At 43.2% G+C, this 25,293-nt stretch overlaps 1 protein-coding gene across 1 annotated transcript in view; it reads left to right on the forward strand.

Annotated features, from left to right (window-relative positions):
* MYO3B (myosin IIIB) overlaps positions 1-25,293 on the forward strand; it is a 1,488,954-nt gene that overhangs the window by 1,165,289 nt on the left and 298,372 nt on the right. The window contains exon 22 of the mRNA XM_086956107.1: positions 9,236-9,350. Coding sequence (XP_086812233.1) covers positions 9,236-9,350 — 115 coding nt within the window. The remainder of the gene's footprint in view (positions 1-9,235; positions 9,351-25,293) is intronic.

Genomic DNA, 25,293 nt, shown 5'->3' on the forward strand with positions numbered 1-25,293 from the left:
CTCCTGTGCACAATACCATCCGCCCTCATATCTCAGCTTTGCAGAACAGAACATTTTCCACCAGCTGAATGGAATGGAAATCTTTACTCCAGCTGCTCCCACTCTCAGCCTACCCCCTACATCTGAGGAGAAAAGCCTGTACCACGTTTCCCAACCACTTTAAGCATGCAGCAAATGTTTGTAAACGAGGGCACGGTTTTTCCCCAGAAAAGGTGGAAAATACATAATTGGACCTGGTATTACCAAGTCTGCATGTTATTTCCCATTCTACAGGGTGGAAAACTTGCAATCTCTGATATTTCACTGTGCGATACCATGCTGTATCTTTATATGCGGAATGTTCCCACATAGATGACGGGAACTCATAATGAGGGCCATTGTCCGTTGTTTTATTTCTGATTGTATAATGCCAAGATACGCTGCTACATCTCACTGACATCAGTGACAAATTGCTTTAAGATCAGCATAAAAATTTAATTGGAAGAGGAATACCAGGTTATGGCTGTATTTAGAATTACCGTATTTTCTGGCGTATAAGACGACTTTTTAACCCTTGAAAATTTTTTCAAAAGTTGGGGGTCGTCTTATACGCCGGGGTCATTTTATAAGCAAGCGAATATAGCCCAAACCCTATATTTTAAAAAGAAAAGTAGGGGGTCGTCTTATACGCCCAGTCGTCGTATACGCCAGAAAATACAGTACAAAATATATTTAAATCTCGTACGTAGACCACAGAATCACAACGTAGAGATTTCTGTTTGCTTCTGAAAGGGGAAAAAGGAAACAGCAATACTTTAGCCCTTATAGTTAAAATACTAAACAGAAAAACAGTTGTTACGCACCAAATGAATAGGGAAAGGCCAGTGCCTAATTGAAGACAGTGGTTTCCGGTGCTCGACACCGCACTTAATTATCAACACTGGTAATTATGACAGTCAACCACATGTTGGCAATTTGTGTCTAATGTTCAGATAATAATTCAATCCACATTAAAAACTACTAATATGTGCTGTCTGAGCCATTCATGAAGCGTTGTGTGGCCCGAAATAGTCTGAATTTTCACACTTGCAGGAGTATTATGGTTAGTGATTGACCTGACGACCCGAGTGTGGAATTCCCCCCAAACGTTTTGCCTTCACCCCTCCTGTGTTCTGAGTTTGTTTTAGTTAGCCTTAGAACTTTGAGCACTTTACTACTGCTAACCAGAGCTAAAGTGCTTGTGCCCTCTCCTTTAAACATGGTAAAATTTGCCACCACCTAATTGGCACATGTAATTTAGTTCTATTAAATGGTACTACATGTACCAAGGGCCTTTAAATTAAATACTACTAGTGCTCGTTCAGCACTAATTGTGCCTTTTAACACATATCTCAGCCCTGCTCCGCAGCATATTGTGCAGTTTTTTACTGTTGTTTCGACCTGTCAAAATAATCCTTTTGCTAAGCCTAAACCTTCCTTTTTAATACATATGTCACCTCTTACGTAGGCCTTAAAGGCTCATAGGGCAGGCTGCATTGTATTTAAAAAGTAGGATTCGTGTTCTTAAGTTTTACATGAAAGGGCAGTGAAAAACTCCTAAAGTCGTTTTTCATTCTTGTAAGGCCTATAATTCCCATTAGCCCTTTGGGCGCGGGCGCGATTCTGCGCCTGTGCGGGCGTTTTGAAGAGTGGGCGGGTTCATGACGGCCCCCAGCCGTCATCAGCACACGGCCACCGTGATGCATGGGGGCCGGGGGTCGTCATCAGTATGGAAGGGGTTAAATAACACTGGGTTACCTCATTCCATTTAATAAGTGATAACGTTGGATTGGGAGCAGATAGAGATATGCTGTTTACACTCAAATGAATTCTAATGTAGAACCCTTTTTTAATGGTAAAGTTGAATTTTAAGTCACAATTTTGAAAATGCAACTTTTGGAAAGTTGCCATTTTCTTGTCCTAACCATTTGTGCTTTCTGCCAGTGTCCTGGGTCGCATGACAGTGAATGGCCCTGCAGTTGGGGGTATGTGTATTGATTCCAGACAGTAACACAATCATTAGGTGTGGACAGGATGGGTCATCCTGGCAGGATGACTGTGAAGGGCTGTACCCAACCCCACTTATATTCAAAACGCTTTTCCTCTTGTACACATAAAGTAATCAATACCAGGCTGGCCCTGCTTTTGTCACCCCAGAAGTTTTGAAGCCTTTATGGGATAAAGAAGAACTTTCCCAAACCAGATATGAGGGCTTGACAGGGTACTCCCCCACACACAAAGGTTAGCATGAGATATATATATATATATATAGTGTAACTCCAGACCCACTCACCAGAGCACTCTTGGACCTTTGGACATTGCAGAAAAAAGGACTGCCCTGCTGCTTGAGGACTACCTTGCATCTAAAAACAATACTGGCCCTGCTTACCTTATCCCAGGCTAACCTGAGTTACTCCAAGAGTCAATCAGGTCCTCACAGCCTCCTCCACCATTAACGTAAATCTTGGCATTGAGATTGAGAGGGTAATATTTCTGCGATCTACCCTTGTCCATGTTTCCGACACATGCTGCAACGAGGTTGGCCTGAACTTGTGACTTTCTCTCGGTCTAGCACAACTGGCGCTTTGTGCTTTTAGGTGCTATTCACCCTAAAACATGTCGAATAGAATATCTCTGGGTATACTTATTGGATTTTTGTCATTCTGGTCTCATTTTATTTATTAAAATATAGGATTTTCTTGTGGTGTGTTTTCACTTTATTACTGTTTGTGTGCTGCATAACTGCTTCATACATTGCCTCTAAGTTAAGCATGACTACTTTTGTGCCAAGCTATCAGAGGGTTAAGCAGAGGTTAATTTAGTGATGTTTGTGGTTGTCCTTGACAAGAATTGTGGTTGTTGCATGTGTGGGGCTCCCCCCCCCCCTCAACCAATGACCCATATTTCTTTACAGTTGGTAGTTGTATTGGTGCTGTTCTTGGCAGTGCTGGTAGGGGCAATCGTTGGTGCAACCTGCAGTGACCTCCTGGTACTTATGATTTTTACAAATTAAGCACTGGGAAAGGCGTAACACATGTATAAGTTGGTGGGACCCATATGTCATTAAGATGCTACGTCTACAGAGACATTAGCATTTTTCTCTACTCTGAAGTGCCATTCTGTTTGAATTTCTAACAATTCTACAGAGATACATTAGAAGTTTGAAGTTCATCTTCCTGGTAAGCCAATTTTGTTAATCTGAGGAAACAATGAGTGGGCATTGTTAGTTTGTTTTTTCCAAATGACCATATCATCTAGTATGAATTGTTCTTGCCCATCTAGTGACAAGACTTCTCAGCTTATTTATTTATGTATTTGCTAATTGTAATATGTAGCGCAACACTCCACATGAAGCGGATTTCAAAACTCTGTTAACACATAGCTGGGATTGACAATGGCACCATGGGAAACTTATTTGTCGCAGTAGCAAAGCTAATGAAAAGCATTGGTCAGTGGAGGACAGAGCTGAACAACAGAATGTATGTGAAAAAGAAAGGTCTAAATAGTTACATTTGTCACTGATGCCAATGAGTAGCAGTGTATCAGAGCATTACACAATCGAAAATAAAACAAAATAGATAGAAAATGGTAGAACAAAAGCATCAGAGTTAAACTTTAGGGGCCTATTTCGATGGAGGTTGGAAAGACTTTGACCTTTGGTCAAAGGCTTTCCGACGCCCGGTATTGGTTTCAATTGTGACCGGCTAATTATGTATCAGCCGGTCAGAATTGAAACCGGCCGGTCATGCCGGTTGGCTTCTGATGGACTCAAGGAGCCTGTTGGCCAGTCGGAACCGGCTTGTAATCCCATAGGGCGGGCCTTTCCGCCCTTCGGATTATGGTGCACAGTTTCCGGCATTGTTTCCATGCCGGCCTGTCTGACAAGGAAACCATGTCGGAAATCGTTCTTGGGGTCCCCCAGCAGTGCCCCCATGTGTGTATGGCATCCTTGGGGGGCGTGGGGGCACCTATGCACTGAGATGTTACAGACAAACAGTACACTTAAGCATTCAGATGCAAATGCTTCCCATGATGAGTTTCTTTAAGGGTGATTTATAAAAACTAAGGAGAGGGAACGATTTTGATATGAAGAGAGAGAGTGTTCTAGACTCTGTGAGTATTGCAACAAAAGCATCAGTAAAGAATGGATCTCTTCTTAAAAAATCAGAGTGTAGCGACACCTTATGTCGTTATGCCTCATAGTGCAAGAAGTACTGACGTAAATTAGCTTCTTGGAGATTTATTTTGTGTTTTATGAGGGGTAAAGCTTTGTAGGTGAAGCGTGCCGTTATCATAGAGCAGCATGCCTCCGCTAAGAACCATTCGACGCAGGCAAGACATATGCCCTGTTTTTTTCCAGGAAATTCCCTCTAATAAATATGGACAGGTTTGACATGCTGAAATTCATCTTGGGGATGCAATATTTATTGCATTGCTCACAATTCTGATATGTTTGGTAACAGGAATTATTGCACATATCGAAATATAATGGAAAACTCAAAACTAGTTTTTTTAATGTTGGTTAGAAATGTGACAGCAGCACGACGAACTCATCCTAGAGGGACTAACCAGTTTTTCAGGATACAGTGAAAAGGATAAAACTGTAGTCATGGTTTCAGACGACGAGGGAGAGAATGTATTTTAAGTTCTTCACTTTTTGAAGATGGAATCTGGTGGACCTAGCCATTAGCTCGGATGTGTCCTCTGAGATCTAGGTTGTTATCAAGACGAAAACCCCAGGATCTAGCTATCGTAGTTTAGGAGTAATGTTAGCAGTCTTTAAAGTTGTAGGCCAAAGAGGTTTGTTTGCTGATTTAGATTCCAGGGTAAGGAAAATAAATGAATTTTCTTTGAAGCACAGCGTCTTAGGGGTTTTTGTTCCATCCATTGCGGATAGAATGCAGCAAAGATTTAATCTTGGAGATTGATTTAAGTCAGCCCAGTTTAAGATATACTTGTGTGTCATTGGCATATCATTGACACACAATATCATAACTTTTAGGGAGTTCACACAGCGGTTTAACTTAGACAATTTAAGAAGATGGACCTTAAAGCGAACTATGCAGGATACTACAGAGGATCAGAATTAGAATTAGAATAGACAATTTGAACTAGTTGACTACTTTGAGAGATAATGTTGAAGCCATTTTACCATTGTGTCTTCCATGCCCATCCTGTTTGTAAGTGTACAGAATAATTTCATGGTCTATGGTGTGAGTCCCACAGTTAAATCCAAAGGATGAGAAGATAGAGGTGGCTTTCAAAAAAGGAGAAGAGTATGTCATCTATCACCTTTAATGTTGTAAATTACGTACCGTGTCTGCTAAGAATGCTAACAAAATCATACCACGAAGTAATTTTCCTGGATATGGTTAATTAATTGATGGAAACACATGGGGTTGATGTACACACCTTTATTGCAGTTTAGTACAACACCATTGAAGAGTGGAATTTATGAGCACCAGCCAGTGAGGGAGAAGTGCTCAAACAAGCCCTTTGGTAATGGCAGGAGGCGCTGGATTATCATATGATGAGGGTTTTGTTACTGAAATGAAATGAAAAGAAATTTTATATAGCGCAGTAGTTGCCCTGGGGCGCCCAAGCACTAAAAAAAGTAGTGCTACCTGATGAGAGCGGTCGACAGGAGGATTTAAATCAGATTTATTAAAAAGAAAGGTTTTTAACTGTTTGCGGAATGAGGACAGATTGGGGTTAGATCTGAGCTCAAGGGGGAGTGAATTCCACATTTTGGCCGCGTTATAGGAAAACGACCGGCCTCCTGATCTTGTTCTCCTGATTTTGGGGACTGTTCCAAGAAAGGCATGGGTAGAACGAAGCTGTTTATTGGGGTGGTGCGGGGTGATTAAAGAGTGATTAATCACCGGACCTGTTTTCCAATAAGCCTGATGAGAAATACACAGGGTTTAAAATTAATTCTCTCCCTGACAGGGAGCCAATGTCGGCTCCTCAGCCCGGGCTTAGCTGAGGACCTACGGGGGAGCTGAAGCAGTGTTCGCGCGGTACAGTTCTGAATTAGCTGAAGTTTCCGTAGGGTGTATTCGGGGGCTCCTAAGTAAAGAGCATTGCCAAAGTCGAGGCAGGACTGAATCAGAACTTGAACCACCGTTTGTTTGGCCTCAAAGGGCAGGAGGGGAAGGATCTTCTTAAGAAATCTGAGCAAACCAAAACAAATGGTTGAGAGCCTGGTTGCCTGGCTGTTAAAAGTCAAAGAGCTGTCCAGCCAGCTACCAAGGCTTTTTATGGTGTCTTTGGGTGTTGGTGGAGGGCCGAAACAAGGGGGCCATATTAAGTTAATTGTAGGGGAAACAGAGCAGCCGAGGAGCATAAGCTCTTCTTGTCTCCATTAAGTTTGAGACATGAGGCAGTCATCCACTTTTTAACTTCCTCTAGGCAGCCCGCCAGATCAACCTGTGCTGATTGACAGTCTGGCTGTGTCAGAGAGACCACTAGCTGAGTACCGTCCGCATATGTGATGATCTTAATACCATAAGGGCGGACAATCTCAGCCAGTGGTCTCATATATACATTGAAAAGCGTAGGGCTCAAAGATGAGCCCTGCGGTGCCCCACAGCCTAGGGGTCTAATGAGAGAAACAGTATCCCCTTCGAAAACCTGAAATGATCTGTCACTCAGAAAAGACTTAAGCCAGGTTAACACTCTCCCTGACACTCCTAGACTGAGGAGTCGATGCAGTAGAATTCTGTGATTCACTGTATCGAATGCGGCGCTTAGATCGAGGAGGATGACTGCCACCGATCCCCCCGATCCAAGATCCCTCTGGTTTCCTCTGTTACCGCAAGCAGGGCAGTCTCTGACCCATGCTTGGGGCGAAAGCCCGTCTGTGTGGAATCGAGCAGATGGTTACTCTCGAGGAACCCCATCAAATGCCCATTGATGTGTTTCTCGAGGATTTTGCTCACCCAGGGAAGCAGAGAGGTAGGGCAGTAATTACTGGAGTGTTGGGATCCAAATTTGGTTTTTTAAGGAGTGCTCGTACCATGGCTTGTTTCCACAGGGGAGGGACAATGCCTGAGGAGATATATGTATTAAGTAAGTCAAGCATGGTAGGAAGAATAGTATGAGCGGCAGCAACGAGGGTGCGAGGGGGGGCTGGGTCACAAGGGGAGCCTGATTTTACTTGAAGCCATATATGTTCGAGCATCTCTGGATCCAGCAAGGGAAACTGGTCCAAGGTATTTAATGAGTGCAATGTAATATCATGGGAAGGCGGGGATGGACTATCAAAGTGAGGATCCATACCAGCATCGGGAAATGGCAGGTAAATTTGATGATTTATTTTTTTAAAGAATTCCACCAAATCGTTACAGCGAGTTTGTATATTGTGGTTAGATGGTGAGATTTGGGGAAGTTTAGTGAGACCTTTGACGATCTGATAGATTTCTTTTGGTTTGTAACTAGCCGCCATGATTTTTCCTGTATACAAAGCAGATTGCTAAAATAACAGACACTTTAAACTCTATGGAGGGATTTGCTTGTTATGAGAAAAAGATGCCTGTCCTAATTGAAGAAATATTAGACATCAATTTCCTGTTTAATATTGTTAATTCTATCATTATAGAATAAAACAAATGTATTCTTTCTGAATTGGTCAGGGCCATAGTGAGAGGTGTTAATCTCATGAGATTAGATAATTTCAGTTTTTGTGGTTTATTTGAGAAGTCAGAATTACTACTCTTTGATGGAATAAAGGGTTTATAATTGTATTCTTTTTAATTTAAGCTGGACAAGAAGGAGAGGAGTTATAGTGATCCTCCACAGTCTCTTCTTTTTGAGTCTAATAATAGATGAAAACCACTTTGAGGTTTTGGTGTTGTTGAGAGTTCTCCCAGAGAGCTCATGGGAGGGATGTGATTTAACAAAAGACAAAGCGATTAAGCAGGTCAGGTTGTCTGCATCCACAAGGCTATAGTCACAAATCCTATTATATTCTCTTTCAGTTTATTCCTTAATAGGGAACTTTGGGTTGGAATGAAAAAAAAGATGAGGATATGGTCAGACCAGTTGAAGTTGATAGGGTCCAAGGGTTTGATGTTGTCTCCACAATAATGAGGTTGAGAATAAAGCCTTTACCATAAGTAAGTAAGCAAAATGTTGAAGGAGGCTGTTGAGGACCAAAAAGATGTAATTTTGGAAGTGATAGACAATGTATTCAACCCATCATAAAAATCTCCCAAAAGGATAGATTTGTAATCGAGAAGGAGGTGATATGCGATGTGTTTGATGAGCTCATTTAAGAAAGAGAAGATCACTCCAGGAGGTGATACATAAAGAAAAATCTTTATTTGCTTGTGGTGGTATGGGAGAGTTCAACTTTAGAGAATTTTGTAGGAGGTAAAAGCTATAGCAGGAAAATGAGAATTACAAGATTACTTATGCGCATGATAGCTTAATAGAACTAGGCCCTGGCAGTTACCATTATTGCTTAGAAGCAGTAGTCAGCTAAATGCATCTCCCTTCTTAAAGTGTAATCTTGACAAGATAAAAAAAAGATATAAGCACTCTTTCATAAGAATAAAAAGCTCTGTTCTCCGTAATATGGGCCTGAGACATTGAGAAATTTCAAAAAGACATCTTCCTAAATTACCACCACAGACTGTGCTGTGGTTACAGTAGCTATACATCTTTAAAATGAGACTACTGCAGTAGCTTCCAGATGCAGGATAGCCTTTTAACAAATCATGCCCATTGTGACTCAAGGTTTAAAGTCACTTGCTTGTCTCTTAACATAGACATGTTCTTCTATGCATGATTAAAATGCCTCTTCTTTATACAGATAACATACAATTCCTCTTTTAAGGATTTTGTTTTCCTAAAATAGGGATTGCATATGTTTTGCAGAGAATATTTATGAACGATAGGCCTAATAATCTTACAAACATTGCCTGAAGCCTAGGCACCTTCCCTCACCCTCAACCCATGGCAGGAAATAGTCACCTTCACTACAGTTGGTTTCTTTGTGAGTGGAGTGGAGAAGAAAAGTGGGTGCAGAGGAAATTGGGAGAATGCATGAAGAAAATCATTAGCACATGTAGCATATAAAAGGAGAAACCTCTTTGCTTGCTACATCCGCCAGGCCATACCAGTGGCACAATGGACACTAAAACCAATGCCTCTTACAAAACACAACACCTCCTGATGATGACCTTTATGTCTATTATTTCTGTTTCTCCTTAAGCTTATCGGGGACACCTCGCCAGAAAAAAATATAGAAGATTAAGAACCAGTAAGAACTGTGAGGAGAAGCTGAAGATATCACCAACAGAATCAGTCTGCATTTCAAATACTGATGAGTGAGTTCCACATACATTTTGAATATTGTCAGTGTCTGTGTTTTAAATAGCATGATTCTGAATGTTGGATTTCTGCAAGACATTTGGAAATTGGAATATTTGTGTACGTGTAGTGACAGAACATAATATCCTTGCCCATTCCCTGTTTCATTCCTGTTTTACAGTGTTTGGATTGGATGAGTTCTATTCTTCCACTCCTTACAATCAGGAAACTACTTTTTTATTTTTATTTCAGCACTCCATGGGAGTGTGGGTGTTTTTTTACTCCCTCTTCCATGTGTACTTGTTTGGTTTTGTATTTTCACCCCCTCCTTATTGTTATGAGTGTGGCCCTTCCCAGTTCCTCCATTGCTTTCCCAAACATTCTCACTCTTTTGTTGAATTTTGTCCCCCACCAGTTCCTTCATTGCTCTGCCACATTTCCAAAATTGTCCATTCCTTTCCACCACCAGTTACTCATTGCTCTGCCACACTCCTCCATTGCTTTTCATCACCCTGCCTCCTGCTCCTTGACATTACTTTCCTGTACATGTTTATTCCACTTCCTCCATTATTCAACAAACCTTCCCTGTTTCTGTCTGAGCTAGATGCGATGAGCTCTTGAGCTGTCAAGGTCTGGTATTCCCGAGGTAGAGGCAATATCTCAGAGTAGCCGCAATACCCCTCACGACAAAGTCATATGTTAGTAATAAGTGTCTGCAGAGATGATCCACCTTCAAGAAGAAAAGAGCTGAATGGCATAACAACTTCCAACAGGAAAGTTATGGTAGAAAAGACAGCTGAACGGAGGCAAGCCCCAAGGCAGAGTTAGTCCACAAGAGGAACTTACAAAGCTGTCTTCAGAAGTAGAATTTCAGAATCAGGAATTCCAGCAGGCGAGAAACCATCTCCGACTGCATAGTGACACAGAGAGAAGTGAAAGACGTTATCTTTTATAGAAGGATAACATGAAGCAGGAACCTGAAAGATAGGAAGTGTCGCCATCTTGCATTGGTAAGTTTTATCCCCAAACTGATGAAAGGTGTTGTTAACTGCAGAGACTAGTTTGTATGGCATGTCTCGCATCCTGCCTTTGTGAATCCTCTGCAATGTTCGGCAGCACTAGGTTTTTACAAGGAAAAAACAAGATGGCACCTGTATGTCTGACATGATGCGAACCCCGAATCTGAGACTACACCAATGGAGAAAAGAGCAGATGCACATACAGAATTCTACTTGTTGCCCCTGCTTTGCTCCAGGCCATAGGCCATGGGTGTCCAGCAAATAGGTAGATAAGCACAGAGTGGCAACATCACAACTACATCCCATGTGGTGAGTTGTGCAGTAATTTATTAGTATGCCCCCCTTCTGGAGCACTTGGCTTGTCAGCAACTCAGTTGCAAAAATGGCAGGGTAAAGCTGGTGCATGAGAGGATGGCTTTGGGACCCAAGAGCTCTCACTAGGTGGGTATCTTTTCCACTACACCAAAATTGGCAATTGCTTCTGAAAGTTTCAGGAATAGTAGATTTCACTGGCCTCATATTAAGGATGATTATCGACAATTATTGGAAAAGGAGGAGATAAATGATCAAAGAGTCTGGGACATATGGCTTGAGTTGTGAAACATGGATGGTCAGAAGTACCTTCCAGGAATCAGTAGACAAACTTGGTTTACTTGTTTGCTGAAGCAAAGGAGCCAACAAAATGTGGTCTCAAGCAAGTAGGCAGTTGTTCGAAGGGCAGAAATTTAGAATACAACCAAGCCTTCTTGCCAGGTTGAAATTTAGGGGCTAGTTTTGGTGATTATCTACAGCTCTTTTCATTCTGTTTATAAAGGTGAAGGGTTTTTATGACCTCTTCCCTTTGTTCTTGCAACTTCTCAACAAGGTCAGAGGCGGGGGAACCATAGGAATCAGATGAGGTAGGTCTGTAAGGAATGAGGATGAACCCTTGGAGAGAAAAAAAGGAGACGTTTGATTTTTGGAATTTGTAACATTGCTTTAGGTAAATCCTGCAAGACTTACGAACTCCAGACAGTTGGGTTGTGTGTTCTGTGTTACAGAAACAGTATAAGTATCGGATTCCATTGGTCTGGGGCTGTAATCCATATGGCAGACACTGTTGGATATTTACAGTTGAACATCAAGCTTTGAAAAAATAAGATACCTAGTAGGAACCTTGGCATGAAACTATAGCTTGAGGCAGACCATCTAGTCGAAAGATATCCGTGACAAACCTTTTCACCATTTTAGGGTCACATGTGATGGACTTACAAAGGTGACAAATTGGGGGTACTGAAAAAAACAGGTGGGGGGGTCAAAGGGGAATTTTTAACGACCACGGTAGCTCAAACCCCTATGCCAATTAAAAAAACAAACAAGAGTTACCTGGTTCAAATGATTGCCTGTGTGTTGTGTCGCGCAAAAAAAACGCTAGACCAACATGTCATCACAATGATAATGCTGGGTTGGAAAAAATTCCCATCAGCCCACCATTATGGTGGAGTGTCGTCATGTGGGATGCATATCATAAACCCAAATCTCTCCCAGTGCACCTGATAATGATGCGGAGATGGATTTTGAAAAATACTTTTCCAAACCACAGTATTTCAAAGGTAGGACTGATGGAGTGCAGTGCTGGTGAAAAAGAAGATAAAGTGTAAATAAAATTGGCTCCTGAGACAAAAAATATGTTTATTAAGTATTATCTCAGGGTCAAAGGTTAAAAAACAGCGCCTAATAGTCTTAAAGAATGACTATATAACGGCGCAGTGCATGGAGGTCGACATGTTTCAGCTTATGTGGACAGTGAGTCCAAGCTTTCTTCAGGACCAAATGATGTTAAGCATCTGCATTTTGTGAAAACTAGGTGCATTGACAATTTGGATTGTCAATGCACGGACGCTCGGACGCTGGCCCTAGAGGTACCGACGGACAGAGCGGGGCCTCCTTCTTCCCGAGTGGGTGCCGGGTGAGGTGAGGTGTTCTCCCACAGAATGCTGGGAGAATCACAAATAGTTGGATAAATACCAGAGAACATTTGGGCTCAAAGTTCTGGTAGGATTAATCCAAATTGTCAATGCACCTAGTTTTCACAAAATGCAGATGCTTAACATCATTTGGTCCTGAAGAAAGCTTGGACTCACTGTCCACATAAGCTGAAACATGTCGACCTCCATGCACTGCGCCGTTATATAGTCATTCTTTAAGACTATTAGGCGCTGTTTTTTAACCTTTGACCCTGAGATAATACTTAATAAACATATTTTTTGTCTCAGGAGCCAATTTTATTTACACTTTATCTTCTTTTTCACCAGCACTGCACTCCATCAGTCCTACCTTTGAAATACTGTGGTTTGGAAAAGTATTTTTCAAAATCCATCTCCGCATCATTATCAGGTGCGCTGGGAGAGATTTGGGTTTATGATATGCATCCCACATGACGACACTCCACCATAATGGTGGGCTGATGGGAATTTTTTCCAACCCAGCATTATCATTGTGATGACATGTTGGTCTAGCGGTTTTTTTGCGCGACACAACACACAGACAAATTGGGGGTAGCCTTTGTCGATTGGTTTCAAGATCCTCGATTGATTACAAGGAAGATACAACAATCTGAAACATTATAAAGCTTTATTTGCTTTTGCAGTTATGCTGTATCCTATATTGTTGATGGAAAACATAATCACATCTGCTTCCAGACAAAAACATAAGAATGTATTACCTAATTACTATTTTTATGCGTTAATACATGTGTATGCCTTCTTATAGTCGACACTAAAAAGAGTTTGTTTTTGACCCATTTTACAAGCGGTTTGTGAGCTGATCTTGGATCTTAATAATTCAAATTAGGCATTTTGTTAGAAGATACAGTTTTGGTTAAATGGTCTTCAATCAACACTAGTTTTGTCTAGTAAGTTCGCTCTTGATGATGAATTTTTTGTTACTAGCTGAATGGCAATCCTGATAGTAATGGTTATGATAGCCATTAGCGTAGTTATGCAAATTTGTACAGAGCACTATCACTTGGGAGAATATCCTGGCCCTGAACAGATGTGAGTTTAGCAACACCTAGGGCCTAGTAGGGCTCCTCGAAATGCCCAGTCTTCGTGCTCTTGTGGAATTTAATAAATGAGAATGAGTCAGCAACAGGTCATTCCATGCTTTAGGAGTGATGCAGGAGAAAGCTCAACTGCTGGATCTGATTTTCCATATGGTTGGGATTTGGACAAGTAGGAATCCAGACGACCCGAGGTGTCTGAAAGCAGATGTGATTGTTGAGGTATGTTAAGCCAGTGTTTTGTAAGGCCTTCAAAGTGTGAGTGAGGAGTTTGAACAGTGCATGTTTGTGAATGGGGAGCCAGTGGAGCTCCCTTTGGGTGTGGTGTGATGTGAGTGTGGCGTGGGAGGTTGAGAGTGATTCTTTCTGCTGAGTTTTGAATGGTCTGCAGCTTTCTCTTGATTTTATTTTATTGATCCTGGCATAGACGGTGTTCCCATAGTCCAGCCTGCATGTTACCAGGGTGTGAGTGACAGTTTTCTGGGTGGTGGTTGGGAGACATTTGAAAATCTTCCTCAGCATCTCCAGGGTATGGAAGCATTTGGTGGTGACTGCATTCACTTGGTCAGTTGTTAGAAATGGGGTCTCTAGTTAGCATGTTTTTACCCTGTCCAAGTAGGGACCTTTCTTCCTAGTCAGGATAAGGGAGTTACACTTCTGAAATAACCCCTGCTCACCCCTTCTATAGCTTGGCACGAGCAGTCAGGCTTATCTCAGAGGCAGTGTGTAAAGCATTTGCACATAAAAAACAGTAATACAGTGAAAACACAACAAAAGGACACCACACCAGTTTTAGAAAAATAGCCAATATTTATCTGGGTAAAACAAGACCGAAACTATAAGAATTCAACATATAGGTATTCAAACTACTCATAAAGCAAAAATAGACTTTAAAACCAGTTCCTTGAAGTCGATAGCTCCTACCGGAGCTATTCACGGCGTCATGAACAAACAAATACAACAGTTCTGGTTGACCGTAGTGTCGCGGGCCAACTACGGTTTCGTTAAGACCTGCAAACATAAGTGGCAGGTGCAGGTAAGCACAGTGGGGCAGGGTGCTGCGGGGAAGGGATGTCGGTTGACGACGGAATAGGTTTTATTTATTTAATTTACCCTGTTCCGTCGTCTTACGACATCCTCCTCGCCCGCCCCACTGCGCTTACCTGCACCGGACGCTGCTGCCTGCAAACAGTACATTTTGAAATGTAGGGCATTAGGGACCTCGCTGTGAGCTGTGAAAAGCCGGTGGCGTCGGTTCCGGAGGTCAGTGCAGGAGTCATCAGGCCTTTGAAGTCACACGAGTTGCAGATCGAACTCTGTGCAATTGAAGGCGGGAGTGCTCGCGTCGGGGCTGCAGTGCGAAGTGCAGCAGTGCGGTGTCCTCAGGTCACAGTGCAAGCAGTGGCTCGGTGACGGTGTCCAGCAGCATCGGTAAGACCAGGGCTGCAGTGCGCAAGTGGGGTAGTGCTCGTCGCTGTGCTGGCAGGGCACGGTAAGGCAGTGGCAGCATCGTTGTTGCAGCGCTGCCATCAGCGGATGAACTGGGCCAATGGCACTGGCGGTGGGCCAAGGCTGCGGTGGGGGATGCGGCGGTGTGTTCTGTAACTTACGAGCTGCGCACCCAAACCATGGTGCAGGCAGTGGCGTTGATGTCATTTTTGAGCAGCGTCATTAGTGACACCAGGGCTGCAGTGCGAAGCGGGACGGTGCTCTGTGTTCTCCACGAGCAGTGTCCACAGGTCAATGTGCAGGCATTGATGTTGGTGATGGTGTTGCGTCTTTGTCGGGGATACCAGGGTTGCGGTGCAAATTGCGGCAGTGAACTCTGCGGTGCCTTCAGGACACGGAGCAAACAGTGGTGTCATTGGCAGCGTCAGGTTGTTTTTTCTTCTGTTACAGCACAAAACACACAGTTCCTAGTGCTGGTAGCAGAAGTCTTTGTTGTTCCTAAGACTTCTTGAACAGGGGGCAAGCTCAACCTCAATCCCTTGGAGACACTCATAAAGAAGTTATAGAAAGTTTAGTCCAGTCCTTCCTCTGCCCAAGAAAGAAGCAGCTACTGCAGGCCAACACAGCAAAGCACTCAGCAAAGTGGTAGTTCCTCCTCACAGCTTCTCCAGTTTTTCCTCTTGGTAGGTTCTTTGATCCAAAAGAGTTGTAAAGTTCTTGGGTCAGGGCCACATTTCCCCTTGAAGTTAGCACAAACAAAGTTACACTGGCATACATAAACCAGCTCAGGCCAGGTTCACTCCAGGAGGGTGAGACAGCTTTGTGAAAGGCAGCCACAGTCCAGTCAGGTGCAAATGACAACTCCTCCCACTACTCTAAATGCAGTCAGGTCTATTCAGCCTGGCTATGAGTCACCCAGGAAAGGCAGGGTACACCTCAACCCCCCTTGTGTCTGTCTAGTGTGAATGCACATCTCTGCTCCTGTCACTCTGAACCCAGAGGGTGAATACACAAATGGTGGAGGCACACAGGTTAGTTAAGCAGGAAAATGCCCACTTTCTAAAAGTGGCATTTTCAATCACACAACCTAAAAATCATCTTTACTAAAAGATGTATCTTTAAATTCTAAGCTCAGGAAACCTAAACTCCATTTCTCTATCTTTTCCCATTGGAAAGTTATGCTTGTAAGATGGTACATAGCAACTCCCATGTTAGCCTATGGGAAACATAGCCTTTCAATAGTGAAAACGAAATTGGCAGTATTTCATTATCCGGGCATGTCGCACACACCTGTAAATGTTCTACCTTACGCATACACTGTGCCCTGCCCAGGGGGGTACCTTGGGCTACCTGAGGGGCACCTAACATGTAGGAAAAGGGATGGTTTGGGCCTGGCAAGTGAGTGCACTTACTAGGTCGACATGACAGTGAAATCTGCATGCAAACACTGCAGTGGCAGGTCTGAGACATCATTGAAAGACTACTTGTGTGGGTGGCACAACCAGTGCTGCAAGCCCACTAATAACATTTGATTTACAGGCAATGGGAACACATAATGCACTGCACTAGGGACATACTAGTAAATCAAATATCTGAATCATGGAAACACCAATCCATCAACACAATTTACAGTAGGAGCACTTGCCCTTTAGTACTGATCAGCAGTATTAAAGTGCACAGAAACACTAAACCAGCACAAACAATATCCAGAATAACACAAAAACCAGGAGATCAGAAGCAAAAAGACTGAGGAAACATGCCAAAAGATGCCTGGTCTAACAGAAGTTATGTAATCAAAAGCAGACTTCCTGTCCATTACTGCAAAAGGGAATTGTGCAGGTTGATCATTTGCATGTCTCCCGTTTAATTGGTAAAAGCCTAAATCATGGACTGAAGTACTTATTAGTTTGACGGACCCGTTTTGCTATTTTAAAAATGGTTTCTGGGATAATATAATTGCAATTTACTATGTCTTTGTCATCATTATCTTTGTCTGGAAGAAATACGTTGTTATTGAAATCACCCCTTATTGGAGCTGTATAGGTTATTAAGTTGCACAAAGTTTCAATTTGTTCAAGTAATAAATTAAACAGTTGTCTGTTTTTGACTTATTTAGAAGAGATGTACATGTTAATAAGATGTATAGAGGAATTCCTACAGAACTTCAACCAGACAGCGATTATGGTTTTTGAGATCAAACTAATTGTATGAATAATCACTTTCAGATTACAGATTGTATGTGATGATAGGGGGCCACTAAGCCTAGCCATTTGGCCTTTAGTTGCTGGTGAATTAAAGCTTGAGAACAACTGGATTTAATTGCGTCTGTTTTCTATGTCTCCTGATGACACATAATATGAAAACTATTTAAGAAAGACCTAAGTTCATTATCGCTCTTACTCAATTGATGATCCATACGTGAGATGTTCCAGGAAGACATTTTTGGCTTATCTATGACAGGTGCGACTTTAAAAAGGTCGACATGAGGAATATGAAGCTGTATTGAATTATTTAATGATAGAGGACCCATTATGGCTTTAATTTTGTAAGTTAGTGCTATCTGTGACACTAGGAACATACATGTTCCTGCCTGATTAAAGCTTCTCGTTGGTGTAAATAATGAGGTTATCAATCAGTTTAGGTATTATGGTGTCTGGCCCATAAAATAATGGTAGTTGACTAAATGCTGTATTCGTTGTACGAAATATGCAGGTATTTGTTGGGCTCAGCTGATTTAAGAATGAACCCCCATCCCAACAAACTGTTACTGTTTCACTACTGTTGTGTAACTGCTTGGAGAGTTCAATTTTTTACGAGTGAACTCTGTACCCGTTCTTTGGTCTATAATGAATGCTATTTTGGTCACTTGACTGTATGGCCTAAATATTTGAGTTGTTTTATTTTCAATATTTGTTAATGGTTCAAAATGTCATACAATCCTGCCAAATCATAAGTTGCAAAGAAATCTATTTGAAAAGAGTTATTGTGAGCATATACTCTTAACTAAATTTCATTTTTCAACTGAGTAACTGTGTTGAGTCGATTTTTTAGATGGATCTTCATTGTAACTAGATAAATCCTATTATGGGTTTGCTTGTAAATTTGTGGACAGTCTCTTAGGGGGGTTTGATAGTTTCCTGACACTCTGGACAGGCCACATTCGGGATAACCATCTTTGGATCATTTAATGATTTTATTATAGAAGCAGTGCCATTTGATATTTGAGTTAATATGTCATTATTGAATCCATAACTTGCTGGACAAAAGACGTTTGTATTTAGTAGGTAGCGATTTTTACTCTGGACTTGTCAATCGTGGTAAAGTAATGATCCTTTTGTTTTGTTAGTATTGTGTTTTACAAAGTTTCTTCTATGTCTGTTGGGGTTTTCGGTTCTACTGTTGTAGCCTGAAGGCTAAAGAGCATACGCAGATTATCCTGTCTGTTACTCTGATGACACTTTGAGGATGATTAGGAGCTTGACTTTATTATAGCAGCTGTCAGAAATGCCAGAGCTTGAACCGATTCTATTGTCATGCCACTAAGCCAATTTTCTGTTGCACGTTGAGATGTAATCCTTTTTCGGGTTGCCTCAAAAATTGAGTACGTTTTTAGTGGTTGCAATATCGATTTACTATTAGTTTCCAATTTTAGTCTTTTTAGATTTTTATGTAGCTCCTGAAGTTTTTTCATCCTTCTTGTACTTAAATATGAAATGATTATTATCCTTGCTGATTGATGTTGCTGGAGATTAAGTGCTTTTGTGATTCACTAAAGAAGGGGTAGTTTTCCGTGTTATTGATTTGGTGTGATCAGTTAGGATTATTCCATCAATTGAAATCTTTTAGATCGTGTTAACCTGAATGATTTTGGGATCCTTTTGATGCCTATTCAACAAGTTAGTTATCCCGTTGTCATCCGACTCCTTCTGTTTTTTAGAGTAATTTTGAAGTTTAGTATGTACAAACTGTGGTTTGGAGTGGACTGGAGTGGTCAATAGCTGATGGAGTGAGACGTGGCCTGTGGGAGCTCCCAGTGAGACCCCTGCATTTGACCCTTATGCTGTTGCTGATATTTGTGCCTGGGGGCCGTGGAGCCACTGCTGGGGATGATGACCACCCTTCATGATTCTATATATCACAAAAGGAGGCCTTTAAAGACGGTCAGCTATGCTCTTACTGTCCGGGCCGTGCGACCCTGTGTTTAGAATAGTGGCTTCCCCACGCTTGCACATCAATGCCGGCTGACTCCCTCTGCTAACCTGTGGAAGCCTGTGGAGACCAGTGGGGGGGCCTCCTGGGAGCATCACGGTTACCTAGTGCTGGAGTGGCTTACGGGGGCCTCTTTGATGTTTTCGATCGTGGGATGTCCAGGCTCTAGGATGGCGGACTGCTGCTCATTCCCTGGCCGGCTTCCGCGGATGGTGCGAAGTCTCTCCCAGAGTCCTGCTAGGCCACTGTGACCCAGCATGGAGCAGCGCATGACCTATCTGCACCGTGGGGCCCTAGCACTGCAAGCAGACTATGCCATGACTGGCTGACGGCTCGTTGCCATTACAGCCCTCTCTACTGCTTCCTCGGACCCCTAGCAGTATTCCCGAAAGCAGTGAAGGCTGTCTGTCTGCTCCTTTTGGCAATCGTTTCTGTTGTGCCCTGCGTGGGGCTTGCTATACTCGGCGCGGGGAGAGAGCTGAATGGAATCCGTGAGGTGGCTGTGGCTCTCTGCCTAGCCTGAGGTCTGATGCCATACAGAGGAGGCAGCCCCCCATGTATGACACCTATTACATTCCCGTGTTCTGGGGGGCCCTGGGGGATCTTTGGTATCGTAATCTCCACTACCCTACTTCCCAGAGGGGATCTTTACCAGCTGCTCTGTCTGTGGGCAGTGGCCCTGCCCTGATGGTGACTGTGGGCCCATCTGGGGTTATCTGAGTGTCCTTAGTCTGGGTACGTTGGAGGTGTCCTTATGACTGTTCCTTTATTGTTAAGTGTGCACTCTGTCTGCTGCCAGTGAGCCTTCTTGAACTCCTTGGCCCCGCTGGAGATTTGCTTCATGCATGACCTTTCTTCATTACAGCCTTTACCAGGGCCCTGCCGGGCTGCTGTGCTGAAGAGGCTGTGATGCTATACCACTGGGAGTCGACATTTCTGGGAGATCAGGCGGTCACTGCCTTCTTTTTTTATTGCCCACGATCCCCTGTGTGATTATTCTAGCATGTTCCCTTAACTGGCAGTACCATCCTGCTCCCCCCCAACTGGCGGTACCCATGGTGCTCCCCTTGACTGAAGGCTCACTCCAGGGCGGTCCTGGATGGTGAGATGAGGAGTGGGTACGTGACTGTCCTCTCTACTACTGATGGTTGCTACTGACTTAGATACTTCTAGTGTCTGGTTTTTATTCCCGTTTTGTTTTCATACCCCCTTCTCTAACGCCATGCCATGCCCTGGTCATGTGAAGAAGGACAAGGGTCAGGCCCTGGAAAATCTCCTGTGACTAGTGAAGGGGTTTGCAAACACCTAGATACACTGCTGGTCCTGCAGGACAAGTTGGACTTTATCGTTTTGGCTATTAAGGACTCAAAAGACACCCTTGAACACAAAATTGATTCAGTGGTGGTTGATCGCGGTCTCCTGTTAGCCGATCACCATAAGGTTCTACTGAACTTACCTTGAGGGAACTGGTCCTCACGACTCAGGATCTGACAACCCAATAGTAGGAGGTGGTGGGCCAAGTTTGTGTTCTTAAGGCCTGTGTGGAGGACTCTAAGGGTCGTGTCCGCAGGAATAATATCCGAGTGGTGAGTATGCCTGTGAGATCAGAGGGTGCAGCCATGGTGGCCTTTCTTGAAATATGGCTAGAGGAGAAAGTAGCACCAATGGAGTTGTCCCCCTTCTTCACCCTGAAATAGCCCATAGGGTTCCTGCCAGCTCACCACCTCCTGGTGGGGTGCATCATTCCATAGTAAAACACCTTCTACATTTCAGGAATGGAGACAATGTCCTTAAATGCGCCAGAGACATAGGATGAATGACAATATCCACAACAGGATCTCCCGGACCCCTGAAGATTCCAACAAGCAGCGCCCCCTAATAACTACCTTAAAAGCTTCTCACTCCACAAGTGGAGAGGAAGCAAAGGCAGCGTTTTCATCATCATTATGGCAGAATTATCTGCTCATCATCACTTACCTTCTACCAAGTCAAATGGAGTACTGTTACCTCCTCCAACAGGTATTCAGGATTCAGTTACCTTTAAAGCAAGTCTTCTGTCGGTAGCACTATCGGAGGTAAAGCCTTACACTACTAACCACTGAATTTGTTAGTGTATGCTTTTAGGCCTGGGAGAAATTTAAATTACGCCAGAGTAATAGGCCTAATTTAGGGAATTTCGCATTATGCTTGTTATGTTAAATTCCCAAAATTATGGCATTACGCCACCTTGCTTAGCTAAGCATCATTTGAGGTAAACATTTATCACGATTGTGCTAACATTTTTGATACTTTTGCTTTTATTGCACTACTTTTTGCTCTAAACGCATCCTTGCATCAAAGTTTGAACAAGCCTACGTTTTTCTCACACAGCAAAACACACCAAGCAAGAAGTAAGAAGTCACTTTGCGGACTTGGTCACCAAATAATTATATATATTATGTCAATTAGCTCTTTCCAAAAATTTAGGAACATGACTAAATCCACATACAAGATTAAGGATCTATTCGTACTTTTTTTGCATCTCGAGCATCTGCCCAAATCATTCAAAATAATTATGTGAAGTGTCTTGGGAGTGCCCTGGCAGTCACGCATGACATCAAACATTTCCCATATAGAGTACCCTATAAACCCACACAAACTAAAGACGTTTACTAGCTTGCCACCTATCCTCCAAAAGCCCTATGATGCTTTGTCGGTGGTATGAAGCGCTTTTCAAATGTGACTATATCGCAAAACAGTGTAGTAGACCTGATTCAAAAATGTAAACTTTTATATTTTCTAGAAGACTAATTGTCATCTATAATGGTCTCGCATCATAAATACTTTTGCAAACCATTTGACCCCTTCCTCCATCCTCCAGGGCCAGATGTCCACAGAGGCAGATCCAAAGAGTGGCTGCAAATTGTGCACCAATCTTTTGCTGCCTGTCACTAAATTTGCAATACGACCTATGTACTAATAGGTTGCAAAATCTCCAGTCACAGAGGTCACAGAACGACCTGCCTAATGAATATTTATTAGTCAGGTTGCTATTTAAAACTCCCCTGTGATTGGCTACAGGCACCAGAATGGTGGCCTGTAAGGAACAGCATACTGCCATCCCTGTGTTTGTATTCCCAAATGCCTACCTTTGTTTAAAAACTGCTCGTCCTCCTAACTTGAACCAGTGCTGCTTTAATTTTTTTTTATTTGTTTGGAAGAGATTGGGAGGAGGGAACTCGCTGCTCCAACACGCCCCCCCCTACCCGAGGTTGCCCAACATAAATGTCAAAACGGAAGGAGCTCTCAGCATAACATTGCGAATCATTATCACCTCTTTTGAGGTGTTTTATTACTGAAAGTATACAAAAGACGATTGATTAATAAATAAATATCACATTACATAGTAAGGGTACAAGTAATTCAAATCTTTTTTTAAAGTGAATAATGAGGCAGAAAGTGAGTATAATTAAACATCTCAAATGTGCTGTCCCTGAGGGTTCATCAACTTCATCCCATTCATTCTATCTGATTAATGTCTATATGCGACCCCTAGTTTTTTTCAGAATTACGAATGTTACTCAGTTACTGTTTTAACTACGTTTTAACACAAATGATGCCCAGTGCCGTTAGAACTGCCTTACAGCAGTCGACTTATGAATGAGCCAGCCCTGGCTCAGGCTCATATTGGACTGGGTGGAGATTCTTATCTCAGGCACTGACCAACAGGTATGGCAACTCTCTTTCTGGCCTACTTCCTTTGGTCCTTGTCTTTTACCTTCTAGATCTTGTGAGAATAATTGGCTTCGCTTTGCAATTTGACTGGCAGGTGTCTGCCATTACGCCATCATGCACCTCCCACCTTCGTCAACTTCATCTGATTGATCTCACTCAAGAAAGTTGAAACATGGCTATCTCAGCAATTATTCGCATGAGATCAGACTATTACAACAGTCTCTTTCTAAACATAAAATCTTCCCTTATACATCATTTAGCATCCATTTGAAATCAAGTGGTTTGATAAGCTTGTTGGAGCCCATATGGTCAGTTCCACCTGTTCAATTCAGAAGCACCGCATTACATCCTGATCCAACAGCACATTATCTTCAAAACTCTCTGCATACTTTTCGATATAACACAACTCCATATTTCATCTCTTACCGGATAAAAAAAATTCTTCTTTAGAGAACTCTTTGTTCATATAATTTCTAATTCTGCAAGTTCCCAGGTGCAGCAGAGCTTGTGTTGGGGCTATTCCTTCTCTCGCTGTGTCCCAAATCTCTTGAACAAGCTACTTAAAGAATTCCCGCTTTGTCCTAGCCATCTGATAGAAAAAGGCTGAGAATGCTGCTCTTTTATTTAGGCCTGTGATCAGCTATACCTCATTTTTGCCTTGCTAATTAGTGCAAGGAGACAAATCAACATAATATAAAATAACTTGTCATTGTATTACAACTTGTGAATAGTATTTTATAATATGTGATAAGAGTGCATTTGAGTCCAGATAAGGTTTCAGGCAAGTAAATCCACAGTTTCTAGATTTTGTCAAAAATTAAGCTGTTGTCTCTTTGTTTGTAATTGACCATTTTCATAGAGGCACACTTAACGAAACCTCGGTCCATTTGAGAACCATTGAGGTGCCAAGCCTCCTCCCACAGGATGGGCATGGTCCATTAAGGGGAAGCTTCAAAGGCTTGCCGCTTTTGTGAGCTTCCCCAGGCCACTTGCTGCTTTCAGCAACTGGTCTCCACTGGTTCTGACCCCCACATTGGGTGGGAGAACCAGCAAGAAAAGAAGTGAGGAAGAGAGGTGTGCCCACCTCTGCCAACTCCACCCCTCAGGTGGGGAAGGCGAGGTGAAGCACAACTCTCAGTCCCCGCCATCTTGCAGATGAGGGAACCCAGCCAACCAGGGAAAGGCTTATGCCCCCCACCCACTGGAAGGGGGCATAAGCCCACCCCACCCCAGGGACGGGACCTGTTGGTCCCAACCTTTTACCTACCTGTAAAGCCCCTAAACCCAGTATTTAGGGGCACCCCTGAACCTGGCTTCTCCAGACAGGAACCTACAAGAAGAAAAGAAGAAGAAGAACCAAACAGCCGTGCTGAAGCTAACAAGAGGAGGACTCCCACTAACTTGGCCCCAGCCCTGCCGGCCTTTCCCCACCTCGAACCTGCTCGAGTGAAATCCCGGTGTGTCTTGCAGCCAGCAACCTCGATAATCTTGGAGGACCTGCCTGCCTTCAGTCCCGAAGACTCCACCTCCTGTGAACACCGGATTTGTTCAGACAACAGACTCCAGCTCCGTATGGATCCGCAAGTTTGCACCACTCTGCACCCGACGCCCATGGCCTGAGTTTGAGTGGCCCAACACCAAGAGAAGGTCTCCCCGGCGATTCTGACCCGAGAGCCGGTGACCCCTGACCTGCCTCAAACCTTCAGCCGATGCCTACAGCCTCAAACCGGAAGGCCCCCCAACCGCAACCAGGAGCTGGTAAGAAGATCCGACCCTAAAAGGCACCCCAGGGCCTTGGGTGGCCCAACCGACAGTGCTTAACCAACCCCCAACAATCCAACTTACCTCTCCAAGTGGTGGTAGCATTCAGAAGAACTTCGTCCCCGAGTCTGTAGTGCTTTTGCGAACCGGAGATCCCCGTTGAAAGCTACAGGGCTTCTGACGCTAAAACAGCACTCTGTCCCCGTCGCACCAGTGCCGCTGAGGGTGCATCTTCTGTGCTGACCTAAACCCCCATTTGCCCTGAGCTTAAGTCCAGGAGCTTTGGGACCTAGTCTGCAGCCACCAACCGGAGGCCCCCTGCCCCCCATTGGACAACATTGGGCCTGAGCACTCTGAACCTGGCCGCCCTAGTGCCGCTTAGGGTGTAACAAGAGTGCATCCTTGACCCTGGGGGACGCCTGAGTCTAACCCCAGAACACTAACTCCCACAACAAAGTACTTACCTTTAAACCAATAACACTATTTCCCTCCGTAGGATAACATTGACTGGTTTTCTATGAAAGGTTTCTTGGAAAATCTAAAGAAATCCTTTAAAATTGTACTAAATAACAAAAACACTTTTACTTACCTGTAAGCATGAAATGTCCCAGTGTAGTATCCAGATATACTAAACTATGTAAGAAAAGTAATCTGAAAGTAATGTACCGGTCATTTTACTATAAAAGCACATTCAAAGTATATGTACTGTATTTCCTAAGCATTGCATTTCTCAGAAGCTGCACTGTAAATCAAAACAAAGTGCATATA

Source organism: Lissotriton vulgaris, chromosome 2_1 (genome assembly GCF_964263255.1).
Source record: "Lissotriton vulgaris chromosome 2_1, aLisVul1.2, whole genome shotgun sequence".
In the NCBI taxonomy this organism is placed as follows: Eukaryota; Metazoa; Chordata; class Amphibia; order Caudata; family Salamandridae; genus Lissotriton; species Lissotriton vulgaris.